At 43.1% G+C, this 25,755-nt stretch overlaps 1 protein-coding gene across 1 annotated transcript; it reads right to left on the bottom strand.

Moving 5' to 3' along the window:
• Nucleotides 1-1,227: 1,227 nt before the first annotated feature.
• Prim1 (DNA primase subunit 1) lies at nt 1,228-18,569 on the bottom strand. The gene is made up of 13 exons (XM_041673048.1): nt 18,444-18,569; nt 17,592-17,749; nt 14,921-15,027; nt 14,783-14,856; nt 13,119-13,255; nt 10,663-10,721; nt 9,442-9,551; nt 8,710-8,801; nt 8,466-8,604; nt 6,368-6,437; nt 5,158-5,249; nt 3,246-3,344; nt 1,228-1,337 (listed from the first exon to the last, which is right to left on the bottom strand). Exons 1-13 carry the CDS (start codon nt 18,544-18,546, stop codon nt 1,318-1,320), a joined length of 1,260 nt encoding a protein of 419 aa, XP_041528982.1. The 5' UTR covers nt 18,547-18,569; the 3' UTR covers nt 1,228-1,317.
• Nucleotides 18,570-25,755: the final 7,186 nt, after the last annotated feature.

Here is a 25,755-nt window from a genome sequence, read left to right as displayed (position 1 = left end):
AGATAAGAGCACTAACTGCTGTTTCAGAGGGCCGGGTTTAATGGGAAGCACCTACAAGCACTTCTGTCTGTAACTCCCAACTCCTGGGGGAACTCCAACTCTTCTGGGCTCTGAGGTCATTACGTGCACGTAGTGCACAGACATACCTGCAGGTGAAATACCCACCCTAATAACACCGAAATAAAAAGAAACCTGTATTGAGAATTCAATGAGAATTAGGATGAGTAAATCAGGATTAATGGAGGTAGTAGACTTTACAAGGACTAGGAAATTCTGAAATCACACATATATGTATATACACATGCACACACATACTATACATACAACACATATGTATTACATATAATACATACTATATATAGTATACAATAATATATATAACACACACATAAAATTTATTTATTTAGTCGAGACAGGGTCTCACAACGTAATTCTTTTTTTTCTTTTGAGACAGGGTTTCTCTGTGTAGCTTGGCTGTCCTGGAGCTTACTTTGTAGACCAGGCTGTCCTTGAATTCAAAGAGATCCTCCTGCTTCTAAGGAGTGCTGGGACTAAAGGTGTGGACCACCATAACTCTTGAGCTCTGCTGACCTAGAACCTGATCCATAGACCAGGCTCCCTGAAACAGAGTCCTACCTGCTCTGCCTCTGCATGCTGGGTGAATGGCGTGCCCATTATGTCCTCACCCCTGCAATAGTTTCTGTTTGGATTAAGTTAGCTACTTTATTTCCCCCTTGGTTTTGCAAGACAGGGCTTCTCAGAGTTTCTCCATGTAACAACTCTGGCTGTCCTGGAACTAGCTTTGTAGACCAGGCTAGACTCAAACTTAAAGATCCACCTGCTTCTGCCTCCTGAGTGCTGGGATTAAAAGCATACTCCAGGATCTCTGTGAGTTCAAGACCAGCCTGGTCTATAAGAGCTAGTTCCAGGACAGGCTCCAAAACCAGAGAAACCCTGTCTCGAAACACCCCCCCAAAAAAAATAAAAAAATAAAAATTAAAAGCATACTCCACCATGCCTGGGTCTAAATTGGTTACATTTTAAAGATGCCTCTTTGTGGAAAACTTATCCAGTTTTGAGAGGAAAAGAAGCTAAAATTGAAATTACTTGAAAAAGAACATTCTATTAGGTCCTAGTACTGTTCATCTAACTCTTATCTTTGGAAACTGATTGGTTTAGTTACCAGTGGAAGGACACTCTGCTTTGCTTTAAGGATTAAGGCACATAGATGATTCTGCCATATTTATTAAATGATTCTTAAAATATTTGGTCCATGGTTAAAGGTGGAAGGCATTGGTTTGATGGAAGTTGTTTTCTTCAGAAATCTTTTTGTAAATCTAAAACAAGATAGAAAACAAAATTTAAAAACTGAAAATATGTTTTTAAGTGAAAATTAGTAAAGGAAAATAAAACCCTATTCTGATTAGTTCAATGCTTTTATTAAATTCACACCATATATAAAGATTGTTTTACATTTGTTGAAGCCCCACATTATAGGCTGATCCAGTACAGAATGGGAATACAAAGGACTTGGCTGGCAATGGCTCAGTGGGTATGGGCACTTACTACCAAGTCTGAAAACCTGAGTTCAATCCCCAGGACCGACATGGGTGGAAGGAGAGAACTAACTACCACAAGTTGTCTTCTGATTTCCACTCACATTCTGTGCACACTGTGCATGCAAACACACACACACACACACACACACAAAATAAAAAGAAATTGAAGGACTTGGTATGGCTACTTGGAATACCAGCAATGATGAGGCTTTAAGTTCATTCAGTAAAGATATATGAGTGTTCACTATGAGCAAAACTTTTTCTTAGGCACTTTGGAATCCAACACAAATTAAATTAAAAAAATGAAGCGGGGCTGGGCAGTGGCAGGCGGATCTCTGTGAGTTCGAGACCAGCCTGGTCTACAAGAGCTAGTTCCAGGACAGGCTCCAAAACCACAGAGAAACCCTGTCTTTGCCTCCCAAGTGCTGGTATCAAAGGCTTGCGCCACCACCGCCCGGGCAAGTCACTTTGTATCAGACCAAATCTGCCACTGTGGCGGCTTTTGTTGCCTGCTAATTCAGGCAGTGGGGTTCAGCTCCAAACTTAGCCAAGGCAGGCAGGGAGGGGTTAATTGCTCTGGCGAGCAGGCGGGGCAGAATGGGCCTGTGTGGCCGAGTGTGTCTGGGGAACTGGGGCCTGAGTCACGAACTAAAAAACAGCACCCAGGAGGGTGCTGTGTTAGCTAGCGGGCTACCCGCTTGAGTCGGGGGCAAAATAGCCCCACGTTGGGTGCCAAAATGTAACAGCGTAAACGAATGCAGACAGATTGTAAAAATATATATATCTATAGCTTTAATGTAGAAATAGACTTACAGAACCACCATCCGGAGGAGACCAGGAAAGCAGAAGTGACGGCTGGGAGCTCGCCAAATTTATAGGCAGACATTAGCCCAAGGCGAACACGCCCCCCAAGGGACTTATCCCTACAGAAGTGCTAGTATTACAGGCGTGCATCGGATGACCAGTGCATAGGTGTATGTGGTGCTGGGCACTGAACACAGGGTTCCATTCATGCTAGGCCAGGGCTCTACTAACAGAGCTGCATCACCAGCCCAGATCTGCTTTTAGTCAGAGTACAAATCAAGGCATTTTTTTCCATAAAAATCTTTACTATTTTCCTGTTCCTACTCTGGCCCATACTCTTACATCTGTTTATTTAGGGAGGTGTGTGTACGTGTGTTCCTGTGTTTGTGTGCGTGTGTGTATGTGCGTGCGTGTGTGTGTGTGTGTGTGTGTGTGTGTAAGCAAGCACACAGTGCACTGTAATTGACCAGATGATGATCTGCGAGAGTTACTTCTGTCTTTCTACTGTATGGTCCCAGGGGATTGAACTCAGGTTGTCAGGCCTGGCAGCAAGCAACTTTACCTGCTAACTGCCCTGCAAATCCTTAGTTGTTTGTTTGTTTTTGATAAAAGTTTCTTGATTCAACTCAGGTACAGGCCTATAATCTAGAAAGTTGCTCATTTGCTGGGAGCTGTAAACTATCAAATTTAATAAACAAATAAATGTAAAAACAACAACTAAAAAACAAGAACCCACTAAAGTTACAATAAATTGTTATTTTTAGAAAAACTAGATTCGACAAAGGTTAGTTTTACAAAGACTAGAAAGTTGCTCATTTGCTGGGAGCTGTAAACTATCAAATTTAGAAGATCCTGCTAGGCACAAGGGGAGTGCCATCTTACCGCTCTTCTTGAGAAGTTCGCCTTTCCGGGACTTATCCAGGTTTTCAAGAAACTGTTCAAATACTTTCACGTACGGTGCTAGACTGGTCTTCTTATAATCTAAATTATAAAGCATGCACATTAGAACTAGCACACTGGCAGAGCATGAAATTCATCCCCCCCTCCCCGATAGGATTTCTCTGTGTAACAGTCCTAGTTGTTCTGGAACTCACTCTGTAGACCAGGCTGGCCTCGAACTCACAGAGATCCACCTGCCTCTGCCTCCCACGTGCTGGTGGGAATTAAAGGCGTGCGCCACCACCACCCGGCCAAGCATGAATATTTTAAAAACAACCAACCAGAGTTGGTTCTTTGTTTTTCAAAAACAAAGTAGTAAGATTGACAAACTTAGCTACCATGATAAAAAGAAATAGAGGAGATATGAATGACCTAAGTTAGAGAAGTACAGGGTCATTCCAACAGATTCCAGGGAAAGAGAGATCCCCCCGCCCCCTCTCCCCCCCCACAGAGCCAGGACTGGACAGTCACTGCTGAATTGTTTTGTTTTCTTTTCTTTGAGACAGGGTCTCACACTGTAGCCCTGGCTGTGCTGGAACTCTGTTGTAGACCAGACTGGCCTAGAAGTCTCAGAGACTCTCTTGCCTCTGCTACCTAAGTGCTGGCATTAAATGTATGTGCCACCTTGCCTGAAGATCTCACCAACTTTTAAGAACCTTGTTCTACAAGCAGAAAACAAAAGAACACTACCAAAGCCAATATCCTGGTAGCAAAACCAGGAAAATACACAACAAAAAAGAAACTACAGACAAATTTCTTTGGTGAGCATAGCTATAAGAATCCTCTACTTGTGAACTGGATTTAAGAACACTTTAAGATTATACACTATGAACAAATAGGCTTCATGCCAGAGAGGCAAGGTTGATTCAATATATATATACACATACACAATCAATAAATGTAATACATCATATAAATAAACTTAAGACAGAAACCACACAAGCATTTCTATTCTGGAGACTTTAGGAATAGTTGGTACATACCTCAAAATGATAAAGGCCATATACAATAAACCTACAGTCAATATTACAGTAAATGGGGACAGACCAAGACCATTTCCTCAAAAATCAAGAACAAGACAAGGATGTCCAGCCTTCCCTCTTTTTTTATTTTATAGCTTTTTAGGTTTTATTTTTATTTTGTGTGTATTAGTATCTGAATGTATGTCTGTGCACCACATGCACGCAGTGCCCATGGGAGCCAGAAAAGGGCAGTGGACCTCCTGGGACTTGTGTTATAGCCAGCTGTTATAATATGGGCCTGGAAACTGAACCTGGGTCCTCTGTAAGAGCATCAAGTGCTCTTAATTGCTGAGATATCTCTCCAGCACCTCCCCCACCCCTACCCTTTATCTGAGCTCAAAGTCTGCTATAGCAGTTACAGAAAACAGAACAAAAAAGAATAAACATAGGAAAGGAGGAAGTCATAATATCTATATTTGCAGATAATGCAATTCTTTTTTTGTTTGTTGTTTTTTTAAGACAGGAGTTCTCTGTAGTTTTGGAATCTGCCCTGGAACTAGCTCTTGTAGACCAGACTGGCTTAGAATTCAGAGATCCACCTGTCTCTGCCTTCCGAGCGCTGGGATTAAAGCCACCACCACCCGGGGATGACACAATACTTTAAAGACTCCATAAAATATACTAGGAAACTTGCAGGCTTCATATAAACCAATAGTGTATTCTCAGAGAAAGAAATTAGGGAAAATATCCCATTCAAAACAACCCCAACACCAGAAAACAAAGTCCTTAGGAATCAATCTATCTAAGCAGGGAAGCACCCCACAAGAGAAGGGCAGTGCTGGAACAGCGTTACCACTGAGCTGACTCAGGACAAACGACCCACATCTGCTTACCTCTGATTCTTGGTTTGCTTTCAGATTCGCCTCCATGTTCCTCTCTGTCCTTTTCATTACTGGAAACCACATCCAATTCTCGGCAGATGGCGCTACAAGCAATAGAATAAGAGAATTTTAAGTTGGTTTCTAGACTCAATCACCCATGGAACTTCTGTGAGAAAAACATGTGCCTGGGGTGTAGCTTAGTGGTGGAGCGACTATCTAAGTATGTAAGGCCGTGAGCACCACTTCTGGTATAACAACAAACAAACAACCTGTTAGCTAAGTCTCAGGCAGTACAATCTCGTCTGGATTGATGGTATGTGCCACCACGCCTGGCAAGATCTTCTGAACATGGTGCTGGGGATCTAACCCAGTGCCTTGCATATGCAATATGCTTGGCAAGTGCTCTGTCACTAAGCCACACCCGTGTACATCTCTAGGCTAAAACTTTCATGTATGCATATGTATATGTGAGCTACAGTACCCATGGAAGCAGAAGCTCGGGTGCTGACCCTCACCTGCGACCTTAATTGAGACGGGTTCTGTCTCTTGTTTTCTGCTGTGTATTTTGGGCTAACTGGCCTGTGAGCTTCTGGGGATGTTCCTGTTTCTCACTCTCATGTCACCACAACACACGGAGGTCACAGCTACATGTTACTGTGCCTGGCTCTAAGTAGGGTCTAGGGATTTCAACCCAGGTCTTTTTTTTTTTTTGGTTTCTCTGTGTAACAGCCCTAGCTGTCCTGGAGCTAGCTCTTGTAGACCAGGATGGCCTCGAACTCACAGAGACCTGCCTGCCTCTGCCTCCCGAGTGCTGGGATTAAAGGCGTGCGCCACCACCGCCCGGCTCAACCCAGGTCTTAATGCTTGAGCGTCATTCGAGGAGCCCTCTTCCCAAGCTCTGCCTAAAACTTCTAGTTGCTTGAATTGGCGTTCCCCAAACTTATTATTTTTAATGCTGTGTTTTGGGCCCAGTACACTTACTACTGAGCTATTTATCCCCCTTAGCTCTCACAGGCTTATTTGACCTTAAAATGCTTTTCCCCACAAAACAGCTAAAAACATGCATGGCCCCCCTAAAGTATTACCATATAATCCCTAGTACTAAACACCTCCAAATCTGTCACCCCGTGAAGCTACTTCTCCATTCAGCGATCTAGGATAATCTATTTAAAGCCCAGAAGAATAGTCACAAATGAGGAATGATCCATGATCTGGAACATACCTTATGGTTGGAACAGCAAATGGATCAAACTGGTCCACTTTCTGAAAATCAATTGGTACAGAAACGCGACCTGTAAGAGCCAGAAGTTATAAAGACATGATGGTGGGCTGCTATGTCTCTGAATTATTTTTGGTTAAATTTTTACGAAGTGCTGGGGTGACAGTTTAGTGGCAGTGTTTGAGGTGCACGCATGTACATGAGGTCCTAGGTTCAATCCTTCACATGCACATGAGGTCCTAGGTTCAATCCTTCACATGCACATGAGGTCCTAGGTTCAATCCTTCACATGCACATGAGGTCCTAGGTTCAATCCTTCACATGCACATGAGGTCCTAGGTTCAATCCTTCACATGCACATGAGGTCCTAGGTTCAATCCTTCACATGCACATGAGGTCCTAGGTTCAATCCTTCACATGCACATGAACATACACACACACATTTATTTTTCACGTTTTTGGAGACAGCTCTGGCTATCCTTGAACTCACTACTATGTAGACCAGGCTGGCTTTGAACTTGTGAGTCTTTCTGTCTCTGCCTGAGTACTGGGATGGATGATATACATGAGCTATCATGCTCAGGTTGTTTGGGGACAAGTTCTCACTATGTAGCCCAGGTTGGTCTTGAATTTATGAATCCCCTAAGTGCTGAGACTACAGGTATTTACCACCACACTTGACTACAATGGATATCTTAAATTTATTTTTATTATTTTTAACTGTATGTGTGTGTTCTATGTACACGTGTACAGGTGCCTGCAGAGGCCAGAGGTATCAGATCCCCTTGGAGCTGAAGTTTAGGCAGTTGAGTTACCTGATATGGCTGTAGGATTTGAATTCATGTCTTCTGGAAGAACAGTACATGTTCTTAACCACTGAACCATCTATCTAGCCCCTGGACAGCTCTAAAAGTTTTTTTTTTTTTAAACCATTTATTTATATGTATGTGTGTAAGTTCGAGGACAATTTGTAGGAGTTGGTTTTCTTCTTCAACCATGTAGTCCAGAAAACTGAATCTAGGTCATCAAGGGGCTCTAACCTGCTGAGCCATCTCACCAGTTCCACACTGGACATCTTTATGGAGCATTTTGGAAATATATAATCATGTGCCCAGATGCTATTTTGGTCAATGAATGGGCTGCATACAATGGTGATATTATAAGATACTGTCCAGCTTAGTTTGTATAAAATATACTGTGATGTCTGCACAATATAAAGTGATATTTCTCTAAAGGTATTTCTGTTGCTAAGTGACAGATGACTTTTGATGGCATTACCTTATAAATCTACACTTAGTTCAAGGCCAGCCTGGTCTCCAGGACAGCCAGGGCTACACAGAGAAACCCTGTCTGGAAAAACAAACAAACCCCACAAAACAATTTACACTTGGGACAATACATAAAATTCACAACTAAGGGCTGAAATGGGATCTCATTATGGAGTACCTGGGCTAGCCTGGAACAATCTGTGTAGCGGAGGATGGCTCTGATCCTCCTGCTCCCCTCTCGCTCCTACATCCTGAGTGCTGAAATTACAGGTGTATAATAACTTTGTACTTGGCTTCAGTTTATTTCTCCTAATAGGTTTTCTTCTTTTTGTCTTTCTTGAGACAAGGCTCTCATATTGCCTCTCAATCTCCATGTTGCTGACGATGACTTCAAACTTCTGATTCTCCTGCGTCCACCTCCTGATTAGTGAGATTCCAGGCTTGTGCCATCACACATAGCTTATGGTTGCTGGGGATGGAACCCAGGGCTTCTGTGCATGCCAGGCAAGCACTTTGTAAACTGAGCCTCACACCCCCAGCCCTGAAACCTTTATATAGTAGCAATTCACCTGGTGGCTACTTAACGGGCAAGGTCAAACAAGTTGATATATATTATTCACAACTAATGACATCCTTGCTAATACCAAAGATAACAAGCCAGGCATGGCGCAACATGCCTTTAATTCTAGCACTCAGAGGCAGAGGCAGGCAGAGCTCTGTGAGGGAAGCCTGGTCTACACAGTGAGTTCCAGGCCAGCCAGTTCTACATAGTGAGACCCTGTCTCAAGAGAAAACCTTTTCTTTTAGTTTTTCTTACTTTCCTCGCACTGTACCTGTTTTAGGATGAACGCTAAACGGGCTCTTCAGTAAATGGTTGATTCCTTTGCTCACGTTGATATCCAGGCGTGGGAAACAGTACTGGAGCATAATCTCCCACTCCAGCCAGGGACCACACTTATCATTCTTCATATTCTAGAAAGAAAGATCTCCTTCAGCCATCTTTAAATGACCAAGCAAAAACAATCATAACTTAATCAGGAATTGTATTATGATATTGGGAAGTACAGATTTCAATACCTGGGATGTGTTGACCACTTTCTTCAGATACTCCCAGCGCTGAGATGAACTGTGAAGCCTTTGAAAGCCCTTGTGAAGCTCATCATGAATTGGTGACGCATCATTAAGGAACACACTGATGTGGAATACCTGAGTATGTCAGTCTGTAGTATGTATCATTACAGGGATGCTGGAGCTTCCCACACTTAGGAACTATTTAATGATTCCGAAAACAAAAATGACAGGCACTTACAGCAGTAAAAAAAATTCCTTTAGAGCCGGGAAGTGGTGGCGCACGCCTTTAATCCCAGCACTAGGGATGCAGAGGCAGGTAGATCTCTGAGTTCCAGGCCAGCCTGGTCTACAGAGCGAGTTCCAGGCCAGCCTGGTCTACAGAGCGAGTTCCAGGACAGCCAAAAGCTACACTGAAAAACCCTGTCTTGGAAAAAAAAAATTAAACAAACAAGTCCCTTATAAAAATATCATAGTAAAATGACAGAAAGATGCCAAAATAATTAAAAGGCATTATAATAAAGTTTTCCCAGACTAAATGACTCCCCCTTCTTTAACCATTAATTCTGGGAACAACTTATGAAAGGAGAAAATTTTACAAAATGGTCTCATTTCTTACTGTAGCCAAGCAGGAAACAAAAGATGAAAGTTGCAGGAACGTAGGAGACCACACAAGCAGTACCATCTATAATGTCACAGACCGACATGACTGCCTCACACAGTGACCACAGGAAAGGATATTCTCAGGAACAAGGGCTAAAATCTTCTCCCAGTTTTCTTTATTTTCAAGAATATCTTGACCAACTAAGGCATATTCTTCAAAGTATTTCCGAATTATGTTTATTGATCTCCTAAAGGAATAACAGTAACAGTAACACACAGGACATGCAGACACTCTCCTACTGGGTGAGGTCACTGTTTACGCTTCCCAAATTCCTAGAACTAGATAAAAGCAATGAGACCTTTTTGTTAGTGGAGTTAAAACTATACACTTAAACGGGAAATTACCTAGCATGTACAGGATAGGTAAGTATTAAGGAAAGGTTTGCTTCTTTTAATTTTATTTATTTATTTTTAATTTTGAGACAGCATTTCACTGTGTAACTCTGGATCACTTGGAACTCCTCTGGAGACCAGGCAGGCCTCTATAGAGACCGACTGCTTCTGCCTCCTGGTGCTGGGATTAAAGGTGTGTGCCATCATGCCTGGCCTAAATGATTACTTCTTAAATCCTACAATCTATAAGGTTACTAACATAGAACATGTAACACTGGTATAAATAATCAACTCAGGACAACCTATAAGTATTGCATGTAGGATAAGTATTGCACGTAGGACAACCAATCAGTATTGCACGTAGGACAACATATCAGTATTACATGTAGGATCTAGTTTCCTGCTTTACAATCACAACAGCTGCCTAGCATGGTGGCACACACCTTTAATCCCAGCACTCAGGAGGCAGAGGCCAGCCTGGTCTATAGTAACCCTCTCAAAACAAAATAAAAAATAGCAACAAGTGCATAATGCTTGGGGTTTACAAATATCCTTCACGTCCTGTTTGTCTCTGCCACAGCTCGCTCAAGAAGGTCCAGCCCTCCACATCATTTCCATAGGAAGTGGTGCCTTCACCATTTAATCAGGATCACAGGGCAGAACAGGTGTAGAGAAAACATGGGCTATAGAGGTAGGTAGACTTGGGCCTGCTTGCTAGATGTCAACATTACTTGTGTGATGGCAAGCAGGCCATGTGATTTCAACGGAGATACTGTCACGTTTCTCATGAAGTCATGAAGGTCACGGAGAACCATAGAACACACAGGAATAGCGTGACATCAAATAAAAGCCTGACAACTGCAACTGTTACTAAGCATGCTCCTCGGAGGTGAAAACTGACAGCAAGAGACCTCTACAAGCACACACAGCAAACCAGAGAAGCCCAGGGAGTCTCTCCCAACAGACCTGACAAAAGGGTGAAGTCTTTCACTTAGGTGAACCTTCTTCTTAACGTCTTGACCACCCTGAAAAAAAAAACCCCACCAAAAAAGACCTTTATTTATGTATATTATAAAGCATAAATAAAATTATTAAAATATCTTTAATATGTTCTACTATTCCAGTTAAAGCTATAGATAGTGGCTAAATTTGGAAGTATAGGAGCTTGGATATTGTTTCAGTATTAAAAAAATATTTAATTTTTGAATATATGTATACCTGAGTATATGTATGTGTATTACAAGAGTGTTGTAGCTGTAAAGCCCATAAGATGGAGTCAGATCCTGGGAACTGGAGTTACAGGTGGTTGTGAGCTACCACGTGGGTGCGGGAAACTGAATCAGGGTCCTCTGCAAGACTAGGAAGTTCTTTTAACCACTGAGCCATCTCTCCAGCCCAGAATCTTAATACCCCTGACTTTCTGTTAACTTTATTGGATAAAATTAACTAGAGAAGCAAATGAATTTTCCTTTTGCTACAAAGGAGGATCCTTAGCTGTTGATGGAAAATTTCTGTCCCACCTGGTCCCACAGTCATTCACTCCCACATAAACACAGAGGCTTATATTAATTATAAACTGTTTGGCCCAGTGTTTAGACTTATTACAACTACCTCTTACAACTTAACCCATAATTCTTTTTTTTTTAAATATTTATTTATTTATGCAATATTCTTTCTGTGTGTATGCCTGAAGGCCAGAAGAGGGCACCATTACAGATGGTTGTGAGCCACCACGTGGTTGCTGGGAATTGAACTCAGGACCTTTGGAAGAGCAGGCAATGCTCTTAACCGCTGAGCCATCTCTCCAGCCCCTTAACCCATAATTCTTATCTATGTTTAGACACGTGGCTTTGTACCTCTTCTCAGTAAGGCATTCTTGTCTTGCTTCCTCTGTGTCTGGCTGGTGACTGCATCTCTGTTTTTCCTCTTCCCAGAATTCTCAGTCTGGTTGCCCCATCTATACTTCCTGCCTAGCTATTGGCCAGTGAGCGTTTTATTAAATCAGTGCGAGTGACAAATCTTTATAGTGTACAAAGACGTTATCCCACAGCACCGAGCACCAAAATATTTAGCATCGGGGCTGGAGAGATGGTTCAGTGGTTAAGAGTACTGACTGCTCTTCCAGAGAACCCGGGTTCAATTCCCAGCACCCACATGGCAGCTCACAACTGTCTTAAGATCCAATCGCAGGGGATCTAACACCTTTGTACCAATGCACATAAAAAAAAAAATATTAGCATCGTTTGTTATTGGAAGCAGGGTCTCACTCTACAGCCCAGGCTGGCCTGGAGCTCACAGTCTCCTGCTCCCTTCAGCCCTTGGTGCTAGAATTATGGGTGTAAGATGCCATCTACATTTTTAAAATATAAATAATTTATCTATTGAGTTTCACATATTTATATGATGAATTTGAACTATTTTTACCCCCCCAACCCTCTTCCCAACAGGCCTTCTTCTCATTTTCAGGCCATCCGTGTGGATGAGTTTAAAGTTTCTTGCCCCAGTGTGGATGAGAGGTCATTTCCTAGAGCTAGGGCAACTTATTAGTGACTACACTACTGATGAGAATGACATGCCCACCCCACTAGTCCCTGACAAATGAACTGACAGCCCCATCACATGTAGAGCACGTGCAGACGGACGGCAGTGGTGAGTCCACATCTGTGCAGTGGCCGTCTCGTCCAGAACACAGCTCTGCCACACGTCTCCCATCCTCTGGCTCATTCCTTCCATTTTCTCTCCTGCAATGTTACCTGAGCCTTATGTCTGCGTGTGTGTGAGTGTATGTGTGCATGTCATGTGTATGTATGCCTGGCTATGTGCATGTATATGTACGTGTGTGCATGTCATATGCCATGTGTGTGTATGCCAGGGTATGTGTATGTGCGAGCATATGTGTGTTTTGACGTGAATGTGTGTGTAGTATCTTTCAAAAAGTAGTTACTATGATTTTAAATGACCACTGCTAAGATCACTTAGTCTAAAACATGAATGCTCTAAAAGATAATTTTCTCGGGCTGGAGAGATGACTCAGAGGTTAAGAGCACTGGCTGCTCTTCCAAAGGTCCTGAGTTCAATTCCCAGCAACCACATGGTGGCTCACAACCATCTGTAATGAGATCTGGTGCCCTCTTCTGGCATGCAGACAGAATGCTGTATACATAATAAATAAATAAATCTTTAAAAAAAAAAAAAAAGATAATTTTCTGTGCCACTAAAAGTTCCAGGCTTGGTAATATCTACTAAAGATGTGGAAACTATCTTCCAGAGGACCTGAGTTCAGTTTCCAGCAAACCACTGGGTGGCTCACAACCATCTGTAATGAGATCTGGTGCCCTCTTCTGGCCTGCAGGCACACATGCAGGCAGAACACTGTATACATAGTAAATAAATAAATCTTTTAAAAAGAGAGAGAAGCTTACCTTTACAAGACTCAAGTACTCTACTATCCCAGAACGCACAGCAGAGGACAGCTTTCTAACGGACTCATCACAGACCCAACAATGAACACCTCTCCTTCCTGAGTACACCCAGAGGCGGTGCTTAAACCCAAAGTCCTCTGCAGAGGGACAGAATAGGTTTGAAGACATTTTATAACCTAGCTTTAACTTTCTCATTTCTCATGTTTTCCACAAGTACTCTCCTATTTTGAGACAAAGTTTATGTTACCCAGGCTGGTTTTAAACTTGCTGTATCTCCAAGGATGACCTTGAACTCCTGATCCCTCACCTCTACCAACAGATTCGGCTTCCTTATATTTTGTTTTTGAATTTGTATCTATTTGATATATAGGTGTGCATGCCTGTGCATACATGTGGAAAATTCAGAGGCTGACACTGGATGTGTCCTATTCTTGTCCACCTTATTTTTTGAGGTCTCTCATTGAATCTGGGGCTTGCTGATTCAGCTAGACGGGTTGGTTGGGCAAGCCTCTGGAATCTGTTTCTACTTCCCTGTGCTGTGGTCACAGGTGTGTGCTACCATGCTTGGTTTTTACAGAGGTGCTGGAAATCCAAACTCAGGTGCTCATGCTTGCGGTGTGGTGGTCTGACAGAAAATGGCCCCCAAAGGGAGTGGCACTATTAGGAGGTGTGGCCTTGTTGCAGGAAGTTGCTCTGGAGGTAGGCTTTGAGGTCTCATATATGCCAAGTCATGGCCAGTATTGCCTGCAAAAGGTAGGACTCTCAGTTCCATGTCTGCCTGAATGCTGCCATGTTCCACCATGATGATGATGGGTGGAACCTCTGAACTGTAGTGAGCCACCCCAGTTAAATGTTTTCCTTTGTGAGAGCTGATCTGGTCGCTGGGTGGTGGCCATGCACATCCTTAATTCCCAATGGTGGTGGTGCATGCCTTTAATCCCCCCACCACTCAGGAGGCAGAGGCAGGCAGATCTCTGTGAGTTCGAGGACAGCCTGGTCTACAGAGCTAGTTCCAGAACAGCAAGGGCTGCTACAGAGAAACCCTAGAGTTGCCGTAGTCATGGTGTCTCCACACAGCCATGGAAACCCTAGGACATACAGCAACTGCTTTCTCATTTTAATCATACTGACTTACACGGAGCTTGCTGTGCCCTGAGCTCTCGATTTTTTTCTTTTTACCCATCCTCACCTTTCCGACAAGGATTTCTTTCTTTCTTGACTTAGAGTATTTATGTGTATATGTGTATATGTGCGATGGTGCCTGCAGAGGCCAGAAGATGGTATTGGATCCCTAAAAATAGAATTAGAAGCAGCTGTGAGCCAACCTACACAGTTGCTGGGAATCAGTTCAGGGGTACCATAATAGGGGTGGGGGAGCAGGAGGATCAGGAGTTCAAGGTCATCCTTGGCACTAGATCAAGTTTCAAACCAGTCTGGGTAAGAGTCTTGATTTTGTCCTTCATTTTTCTCATGTGTACCTAGCACACAGAACTGCTCTCAGTGGACTGCACTGGGGGAAGGTGCACTGGCTTGTTCCACAGCTGTCTTCACTGCAAATCGCTCTTTCCTTTTCCTCTTAGGTTTCAGGGGCAGACACTAGAAATGTGTGAGATCTGATAACGAAACACAGAGGCTGAGGAAAGCAGACCCGGACGGCCACGTACCCTTAAGTGCTCGGTCTATGATGCGCATGGCCATCGTCATAAGAGTCCAGCACTTGGAACATATGTCTGCAGAACTGGAACACAGCCATCATTACTCACTGCCAGGGACATCACCCACCCCACCAGGGAGGCGCTTACCTGCAACATCGCCTGACGTCATCGTAGTCTGTCATGTCAATGTCAAAGACCAGTTCTTTCTCCTGAGCCTGGAACGCTCCTAGCTTCACCGTATTGTGTTGACTGGGCTACAAATACAAAATACCAATCAGTTTCTGTCAGAATTGCTCATGTCTACTCACATAGAAAAATGAGTCAAAGAACTTGCATAATACCAGTCTATGGGGCTTTGAGCCCATTACTTTAAATCTTACACAATCTGAATTAGTGATAGCTTTATTTTTTTATTGATTTAGAATAAAGTTTAATATATTCTCTATAAATATGTTTCATGATAAAAATAATAAAGCATAGGGCGGCGGTGGTGCACATCTTTAATCCCAGCACTTGGGAGGCAAAGGCAGGTGGATTTCTGTGAGTTTGAGGCCAGCCTGGTCTACAGAGCGAGTACAGAGAAACCGTCTCAAAAAAACAAAAACAAAAACAAAAACAAAAACAACAACAACAACAAAAAAAACCCAAAAAAACAAAAAACAAAACAAAAAAAAACCAAAACGGGAAAAGAACTAATAAAGTTATTTTAGGTTTCTAATAAAGAAGAATTTACACAAATAATCCCTATTACAGGGTGCTTTACAAATTTTTGTTACTATACATACAAATAACAAATATATACTTATTTTAGATCCCATCAACTGATTAAAAAAATCTCCTCAAGTGAGTCTTCGTTGCTGTTTTGAGACAGGGTCTCAGTAGCCCAGGCTGACCTTGAACTCCCTATGTGGCCAAGGATAATCTTAAATTTTTTTTTTTTTTTTTCCGAGACAGGGTTTCTCTGTAGCTTTGGAGCCTGTCCTGGAACTTGTTCTCTAGACCAGGCTGGTCTCGAACTCATAGAGATCTGCTTGCCTCTGCCTCCCGAGTGCTGGGACTAAAGGTGTACACCACCACTACCTGGTATAACCTTGAATTTCTTTTCTTCCCAGAAGAGGGCATCAGATCCCATATGGATAACACTGTGAGCCACCATGCGGTCGCTGGGAATTGAACTCAGGACCTCTGGAAGAGCAGCCAGTGCTCTTAACCGCTGAGCCATCTCTCCAGCCCCATAACCTTGAATTTCTAATCCTCCTGCTGTCCCCCGAGTGTAGACACAACCAGCTTTGACGTGGATGCTGGAGGTTTGAACTCAGGTCGAAAGTAAGTGTTCTTCCTGACGAGCCTTCTCCTCAGCCAGAGACACAGTCCTTTCTCCTCCCGTCTGTTGCTTTTTACTGACAGCCCAGGCAGGAGACTAGATTCCTCTTAGGAAAGTCTGACCAGACATGCTGGGTACTGTTCTAGGCTCTAGGGACAGGTCAGTGTGTAAACGGAAGGCCTCTATGCTAGTGGAGATGTTATTCTGACAGACCTGGAGAAACTTATCTCAGAGTCCCAAGAACGTGGCTCATCCAAACCACTTTCCAGTGAAAACATTAGCTAGGTGCTTTAGTAAATCCCAGCACCTCAGGAGGCAGAAGCAGGAAGATTATGAATGGGGAGGGAGGTAAGTATAAAAGAGTTTAATCAACTACCATTGAAATCCCCAGAAATAAGATCTTTCAAAGACAAAGGACGGGATGCTTAGAAAAAATGTAGCTCCCCCACCGTTGAATATATTGAGTCCATTCAACAGCTGTCAGAACAGACCATAAAAAGTACAGACCAAGACCATAAAAAGTACATATACAGTTGTATAATTTCAGAACTAGGGAAAGAAAGGATTGACAGGACATTCTAAGAGCTCTCAGGTCTCATGTATTAGAAAAAGAATAAGAATAAACATTAGTTTCCCACCCCCTGGGGCAACATGGATCTAAGGATCTAACATAGGGTCTCCCACAACACATGCTCTAGGACTAATCTACATCCCAGCTCCTTTTCTGAGAAACGTATTAAAAACTTACTATACTTATTGTGTTGTGTCTGCAGGTGCAGGTATGTCTGTCAGAGGTTGAAGTCGGGAGTTTTCTTCAACCTCTCTCCACTTCAGTGAGACAAGGTCTCTTCCTGAACCCGAGTTCCCTGATTGTGCTAGTCTGGTTGTCCAGCAAACTCCAGGGATCCCCTTGTCTCTGCCTCAGCAGGACATGGGTACTGGGGACTCTCAGCTCAGGTCCTCAAGCGTTTTACCAACTGAGATATCTCCTCACCCTCAGCCTTTCTGTTTTAAAATATAGATTTGATTTTATTTTTCTCTTTTAGCCAATCAAATCAAAGGCTTTTGGTTTGTTTGTTTTCAGAGACAGGGTTTCTCTTGCAGTTCTGCTGTCCTGGCACTCACCCTGTAGATGAGGTTAGTTTCAAACTCAGAGATTCGCCTGTCTCTGGGATTAAAGGAGTGTGTCACCACTCCAGCAAGAATTTTTTTGTTTTGTTTTGTTTTAAAGACACGGTCTCATGTATTTCAGACTGGTTTCCAACTCCGCTGCAGCCGAGATGACCTTGGATATCTGATCCTCTGGCCTCTGCTTCCTTTACACTGGGATTACAGGAAATGCACCAACACACTTGGTTTATGGAACCCAAGGGTCTATGCATGCCACGCCAAATGAGTGTGTTTCAACTATAACAAACTCTAAAACGTTACCTTCAAAACCTGGGGCACCAACCCACTGCAGCCTATGAAACATACACAAAAAGGACTCCTTACTCTGTGAGAATATACAGCGCCGATATCAATCTTATACGGATTCATCTTCTGCATCTCCTTTTCCAGATCGCTCTGGTTGTTGAAGGACTGGTAGCGAATATAAATATCATCCTTCAATGTGAATGAAAATTCACGGTGTTGAAAGTAGTTCTTTGTCACTGCAAAACAATTTTAATTTGGCACTTTATTCGGTTTAGGGCATTATACAACCTCAACTAACAGGAAGATACACATATTAAACGACAGAGTCTTACTGTAAAGACTAGGCTGCCCTGAAGTTTACTATGTAACCCAGGCTGACCTTGGAACTCAGGAAAATTCACCTGCCTCAGCTTCCCAAATGTAAGGATTACAGGTGTGGGCACCGGGCCCTCTAGAATATTTTTCATGAGTGTCCTTGTGCCCAACACTGTTCTACCTAGCCTGTAATTTGAAGGAACGTACTATTCCACATTTGCTAGGGAACAATAAGCAGGAGGTGTAAATATTTTAAAGACGAAATGCCTTTCACCGGGGGGGGAGGGGGGGGGGGAGGGGGGGGGGAGGCACTAACAGACCCAGCTGTGAAAGTGTCTTTTTGCAGGTCTCGCCTCCATGCCTCCATGCTAACACCTAGACGCCCGCTTGTTGCTGGCCCTGTTCTTTCTTTTCTAACACAGTATGGCCACTGGACCGTCATGTCCATCTGTCTTTTTGTATCTTAGAGGTGGTGGGGCGGGATGGAGATGGTGCAGGAAGACACATCGGACACTCAGAGAGGCCCTTTATACAGTCATTTAAGGACATCCCGCCCAGAACATCCTCACACACCTCTCCCAGACCCTCTACCCATCCCCTCCCGGCCTCCATCACCTCCTCCATAGTTGAGCCAGCGATAGTACTGGGCGTAGGGAAAGAGCCTTCGGTAATATAGCTTGAGTAGCTCCGGCAGCTCCGCAGGATCAAACGGCTCCATGAAGGAACTAGACTGACACGAGAATTGGCGGGAACGACACAGGACTCCACGAATGCGCACGCACCGAAATTGCGTCGCACCGCCGCAGGGGCTGCCGGGAATTGTAGTTCTTGCAAGTCCTGCAGGCTTGCTCTTTCTGAAGAGAGAGTTCTGAAACCCTGTCTGGAAAAACAAAACAACAACAACAAATAACTTAGCTTTATGAACAGTGGTTGCAAGAATAGGTCAGAGTTCCTTTTTATTTGTTTGCTTAATTTTGCATTGATATCTGTGATGTTCTATTATTTACTTATTTTTATTTATTTATTATGTACACAACATTCCTTCCATGTATGCTTGCATGCCAGAAGAGGGCAACAGATCTCATTATAGATGGCTGTGAGCCACCACGTGGTTGCTGGGAACTGAACTCAGGACCTCTGGAAGAGTAGTCAGTGCTCTTAACCTCTGAGCCATCTCTCCAGTCTCTCTATTATTTTAAATATATATATATATATATTTTTTTTTTAATAAAGAGTCTTGCTTTGACTCTGAGGTTGGCCTCAATCGGAAATTCTCTGGCTTCTGTGTTTCAAGTGCTGAGATTATTACTATGTGCCACCAGGCTGTTCTTCGTTTTTTTTTCTTTTTTTCTCCTTGAGACAGGGTTTCTCTGTGTAGCCTTGGTTGTCCTGGAACTCACTCTGTAGACCAGAACTTGAACTCAGAGTTCTGCCTGGTTCTACCTCCTGAGTGCTGGGATAAAGGCGTGTGACACCATGCCCAACAATTTTTTTTGGTATTATTTTTACTTTTAATTAACATACAACATTGGACTATAGAGTGTTTTTAAAATTACTATTTTTGGCTGGGTAGTGGTGGCGCATGCCTTTAATCCCAGAACATGAAAGGCAGAGACAGGCAGATCTGTGTGAGTTCGAGGCCAGCCTGATCTACAGAGAGAGTTCCAGGACAGTCAGAAATACACAGAGAAACCCTGTATGTATATTTTAAAGATGAAATGCCTTTCATCAGGGGGCACTAACGGACCCAGCTGTGAAAATGTCTTCTTGCAGGTCACACCTCCATGCCTCCATGCTAACACCTAGATGCCCGCTTGTTGCTGGCCCTGTTCTTTCTTTTCTTTTTTAACACAGTATGGCAGCAGGACCGTCAGGCCCACCTGTCTTTTCGTATCTTAGAGGTGGTGGGGTGGTATATAAATATATATATAGCTTTGTTTATATATATACACACATATATACATATATACACACATATGCATATATACATACATACAATTTATTTATTTTATGTGTATGGGCATTTTGCCTGCATGTATGTCTTTGCACCACATGTATGCAGTGCCTACAAGTTAAAAGACGGCATCATATCCCCTGAACTGCAGTCACAGATGTTTGTGAGCCACCACATGGGTCCTGGGAATCAACTTGGGGTCCTAGAAGAACAGCCGGTCAGCCAGTGTTTTTCGTTGCTGATCTATTTTTCCCACCCCAATTTTATTTATTTATTTTTTGAGGCAATTTTATTTTTATTAGAGTATCTTTTACTTATCTTTTTTGACAGTTTCACACACGTGAACAACATTTCTTTTTTAAAAATTATTTATTTCTGTGTTTATGGGTGTTGTGCTTGAATGTGTGTCTGTGTACCACTTGCATGCCTGATACCTATGGAGATCAAAAGAGGGCATCAGATCCCCTGGGACTAGAGTCACAAACAGTTATCAGTCACTCTGTGGGTGCTGGGAAGTGAACCAGGGTCTCCTGGAAGAGCAGCCAGTGCTCTTAATAACTGAGCTACTTTTACAGCCCCTAAACAAAGTATCCTGACTGAATGCACCCAACTCTTCCCTCTCATTTCCTCCAGGAACTCCCAACATATATCCTTCCCCCTTTGTGTCTCTCCTGATGTTTATTATAACCCAGTGTGTCCAATTAGTGCTGTCTGTTGCAATGTTGACCTTGTTGGTTTGATATTTTTGTTCTTTTTCGAGATAGGGTTTCTCTGTTTAGCTCTGGATGTCCTGTAACTAACTCACTATGTAGACCACGCTGGCCTCGATTTGCAATGTTGGTTCTCTTCCCGGTGCAGGAATTACAGGTGTGCAGGAATCACAGGTGCAGGAATCACAGGTGCAGGGATTACAGGTGTGCAGGAATTAAAGATGTGCAGGAATTACAGGTGTGCAGGAATCACAGTTGCAGGGAATACAGGTGTGCAGGAATCACAGGTGTGCAGGAATCACAGGTGCAGGGATTACAGGTGTGCAGGAATTACAGATGTGCAGGAATTACCGGTGTGCAGGAATTACAGGTGCGCAGGAATTTCAGTTGTGCAGGAATTACAGGTGTGCAGGAATTACAGGTGTCTACCACCTTACCCAGCTGTCTCGGATCCATCTTGATCAAGGTTGGCTGATTGTACTCAGTTGGTTTTGTCAGGGATAGGGTCTGGTTTCATTTTTCTGCACATGGATATCTAATTTTGCCAGTACCACTTAGGGAAAAATTGTCCTTTCTCCAATGTATGTTCTTGACGCCTTTCCCAGAAATCAGTTGGCTATAAACGCATACACTCATTTCCGTGTTCTCAATTCCATTCCGCTTAGAATTCTATTTTCATATATTCTCTGACCACAGCCTTTATATTTAGTCTCTCAGACAGAACACCCAGGAATACCGAAATATGAATTAGAAGAAACTTGAAGAATCATGGCTTTAAAAAAAAACATGCAGGAAGCCCACTTGCCACTGGTGTGTTAATCTGCCAGTCTTGGGGCGTCAAGATGTATCTTCCTGCAGTTATGGAATAGATGAGCAGTCTGATAACACGTCATTATTGTGCCACTTGAAAATCAGATTTTTAAAATGTAGTTAATTTATTTGTAACTAAGTTTTTTACATTTTAGAATTTTAATTTTCTTATTGTTCTTATTTTATTTTTTAATTTAAGTTTTAAAGACTAATTAAAGAAATTTTGTGTATGTGTGTGACTGCATGAGTCTTTATGTGCACCCACGGAGGCCAGAAGAGGGCAACAGATTCGCTGGAAACTGGAGGTACAGTGATCTACAGTGTGGTTCTAGGGACCAAATCTGAGCCCTCTGCAAAACCAGCAAGTGGTCTTAGCTACATCTCTGATCCCATCACATTTTTTAAAAATTACATTTATTTATTTAATTAAAATTATTAATATACTTTATTAAAATTATGTAATTTTAAAAATTATATTTTGTATATCAGTGTTGATGTGTCCCATCATGTGTGTGGAGGCTGACAACTTTCAGGACTGGTTCTATCTCTAACATTCCAGTCTGGGAAATCAAACTCATGTCATTAGACTTGGTAGCTTGTGCCCTGACCTGCCGAGCTGTTTCTCCTGCCCCCAACTCCCCCCAAAACCATACTTTCCACAAATTTTATTTGTTTGTTTGAGAAAGGGTTTCTCTGTGTAACAGCCCTGGCTGTCCTGTAACTCGCTTTTTTAGACCAGGCTGGCCTCGGACTCACAGAGATCCCCCTGCCTCTGCCTCCCGAGTGCTGGGATTAAAAGAATGTGCCACCACAGTCCAGCAAACAAATTTTATTAATTTTTTTTGTTAAATTTTATTAAAAGGTTTTAGTAAATTAGTAACCTAACTCCAAAAATGGTCTCCCAATTCTGGTTGGCGAGGTGGTCAAAATGGCCTCTCCATAGAGCTTCCTTGTTTGAACATCCTTAGATAGCAGATCGCTGTCACAAAAAGCTGGGTTCTCAAAGCCCTGTGCGGTCCATCTGTGGAAATGCATTTCGCTGCTGACAGGGCTCTCTCCCCAGCTGTTGCGGCAAGAGTGCTCTGCAGTTTTCTTCCCTGAATCACACGTGCCACCTACCAGGACTGTTTGTTGTTCATTTATTTCTGTCTTTCTTTGGAGATCTCTATACTTAACCCGAGTTGGACTGGCCTTGAACTTCTAATCTTCCTGTAGTAGCTCCCTGTGTGATACAATTGCTTGCCACGTTGTGTTCCTTGAGATTATTTTCATTAATTTAAAAATTTTTTTTAAATTGTTTATTTTTATTTAATGGTGTTTTGCCATGGGTGTAGGGTCCCCAGGAACTGGTGTTGGGTCCCCTGGAACTGGAGTTACAGACAGTTGTGAGCTGCCATGTGGGTGCTGGGAATTGAACCTGGGTCCTTTAGAAGAGCAGTCAGTGTTCTTAATCACTGAGCCATATCTCCAGCCCCTTAATTTAAAATTGTTAAACTGAGATTTAAGAACAAACAGCCGGGAGTGGTGCCGCACGCCTTTAATCCCAGCACTCAAGAGGCAGGTGGTTCCAGACCAGCCTGGTCTACAAGAGCTAGTTCCAGGGCAGTCTCCAAAGCTACAGAGAAACCCTGTCTCAAAAAGAACCAAACCAAACCAAACCCGACAAACAGTCGGGTGGTGGTGCACACACTTTTAATCCCAGTACTCAGGAGGCAGAGTCAGAAGGACTCCAGTAAATTCAAGGCCAGCATGATCTATCAAGTTTCAGGTCAACAGGCAGACCCTTGCACAGGGAGACCCTGCCTCAAAACAAAACAAAAACGATATGAACAACAACAACCAAACAATTAAAAAAGCAATTAACAAACTACTTTTTAATAGTCTGAAGTGTGCCAGAGTGTCCCCTACCCACTGGCGTGGCTCAGTGAAGTGGCCATTAGAGGAGAAGGAAGCCATAACAGATTTACTGCAGACTCAGTACAAAGAGAATCTCTTGGGAGCTGGGACCATTCATACGTTAATCATCCTAGGCAAGGGCTTTTGGAAGAGGGTTTGTTCAAGAGACAGGAAATATAAAGAGGTCTTACATCTCAAGTCTTCCTCCCCAAGGGTATGGTTGAAGGGGTATTCATGGGATTAAGAAACAGGGTGGTCTGAAGCACAGGACGGACCATAGACCCCATCCAGGCATAAGGCCCTTAAAAGGGCCCCGGGGTAGCGGCCTTTCTACCAAGCGCCACTGGGAGGCAGTATTGTCACTTTTTTGTTTGTTTCCACTGCGATTTCATCCACAGAAGTAGCAAAACCGGTTTCCCCTTCAAGCCTTAAGCTATCTGACTGTACCATCCTCTCCTCCTTGGGAGCTAGTATCTAACCAGTCCCAAGTCTCTTTCTCCAAGCCTGGCAGACGGGGACACCTCTCATTTGGCATTTCTTTTTAGTTCGATTTATTTTGCGTGTTGTTAGCAGCTAGAAGAGTAATTTTTTGTGTGTGTGAAGTTTGTCTTTTCTGATTCTTATTTCTTTTTCTCACATTGTTTTAAAATTATTAAGATTTGGGAAGGAGACTCCGTGTTGCCTAGGTTGGTCTCAAGCTTGCGCCTTACTGCTCTAGGATCCTATACCTGTTAAACTTTCTTTCATTTATTCGGTAGTCTGCAAGTAATTAATGAATGAGTGTATAATAGTTTTACACGTCACTTAGACTCAAGCAAGGCGTACCTAAAACACTGGCTGGTGAAACACTGTTGCTGCGTGTGCCCACAGGGGTGTTTAAAGAGGACTTCCGTGAATGAATTTCTAATCTGAATGTGAAGATCTGCCCTCCCTGTGGGCAGGCTCCATCCAATCAGTTAGGGGACCAGAAAGAACAAACTGGACAGAAGGTGAGTTCCTCTTTCCTAAACCTGGAACACTTGAATTCTGTCCTCCTCGAGGGCAGAATGCTAGACTCTCAGGTCTTCGCCTTCTAGGACTCAACTGTGTCTTAGCATCCTCTGGCATTACCCTGAGAGATGATCAGTTCCTCTGGTTCTGAAGACTGGACTTGGGCTGGGCCTCCTTATTGGCACCATGGAGACTTCCTTACAGACAGCCCGGTGGGAGACTTCTCAGCCTCTACAATTATGTGAGCCAATGCCCCCAGTAATCCACTTCCATATTCTATATCTGTTTAGCCTGGTGGTGCTACCTCTCCAGATAATACTATCACAATCTATGTTGGGCACAAAGGTAAGCTCTGAGGAAAAAAAATTAATGACATGGTTTCTGCTTCTGAGGAAGTGAAGGTCTAGGAGGCATAAGCAAGGGTAATAAAGTGTTATAGGTGTAGTTAGAAACTTTAAAGTTTTTGTTAAGTTTATGTGTATGGATTTTTGTGTCTACCACACATTTTTGGGTGTCTACAGAGGCCAGAAGAGGGCATCAGATCCTCTGGAACTCCAGTTTCAAGCAGTTCTGAACTGCCCAACATGGCGCTGGGATCTGAACTTGGGTCCTTTGGAAGAGCAACAAGTGCTCCCAACCCCTGAGCCAATTTCTCAGCTTTTGATTGATGAAATTCCTTAAGATAATGATAAGACTGGCCGGGCGGTGGTGGCGCACGCCTTTAATCCCAGCACTCGGGAGGCAGAGGCAGGCGGATCGCTGTGAGTTCGAGGCCAGCCTGGTCTACAAGAGCTAGTTCCAGGACAGGCTCCAAAACCACAGAGAAACCCTGTCTCGAAAAACCAAAAAAAAAAAAAAAAAAAAAAAAAAAAAAAAAAATGATAAGACTGGCATAGACATACAGACACAAAAGCATAAAGGGCATGGTAAGTTCAGGAATCTGTCGATAGTTCTATATGGGCACAGTTCCCATGACAGCAAAGTAAGAAGAGGGTCTAAAAGGCCAGCAAGGGTGCACACTGCACCCAAGGGTGGTGACGTCAAAAGGCATTCATCCTTCACTTTTATTCAGCTTCATCAAAATGAAATAAGAATTCCAATCGTGCCAATATTTGGTGAGAAATTTGGCGATGAGCAAGGTTCTTTGAAAGCTTGAAGGACTCTTACGCTCATTAGTTTCCTTTTCGGTAAGATAAGAGTGAGAGAAGGGGAATGGGTTTTATTGACACTGGACCACAACACCTGGAATGTCTCAAGGCCACATTCATCTTACATTTAATAATAGTATCAAAAACTACAGCAAGCCAGCTGAGTTTGTTTGTGCAAACACTATATTTGTTTAACGAGAAAGGTTTTTTTTGTTTTTTGTTTTTTTTTTAGTTTTTCGAGACAGGGTTTCTCCGCGGCCCTGGTTCCCGTCCTGGAACTCGCTCTGTAGACCAGGCTGGCCTCGAACTCACAGAGATCCGCCTGCCTCCGCCTCCCGAGTGCCGGGATTAAAGGCGTGCGCCACCATCGCCCGGCTAACGAGAAAGTTTTTGCTTAATCCCACAGGAATGTTTTCTTT

Source organism: Microtus oregoni, unplaced genomic scaffold (assembly GCF_018167655.1).
Source record: "Microtus oregoni isolate MIOR12 unplaced genomic scaffold, Mior012 000001F_ref0000356, whole genome shotgun sequence".
NCBI classification, from domain to species: domain Eukaryota; kingdom Metazoa; phylum Chordata; class Mammalia; order Rodentia; family Cricetidae; genus Microtus; species Microtus oregoni.
Note: the sequence above shows the minus strand (reverse complement) of the source record. Positions and strands in the feature narration are given on the sequence as shown.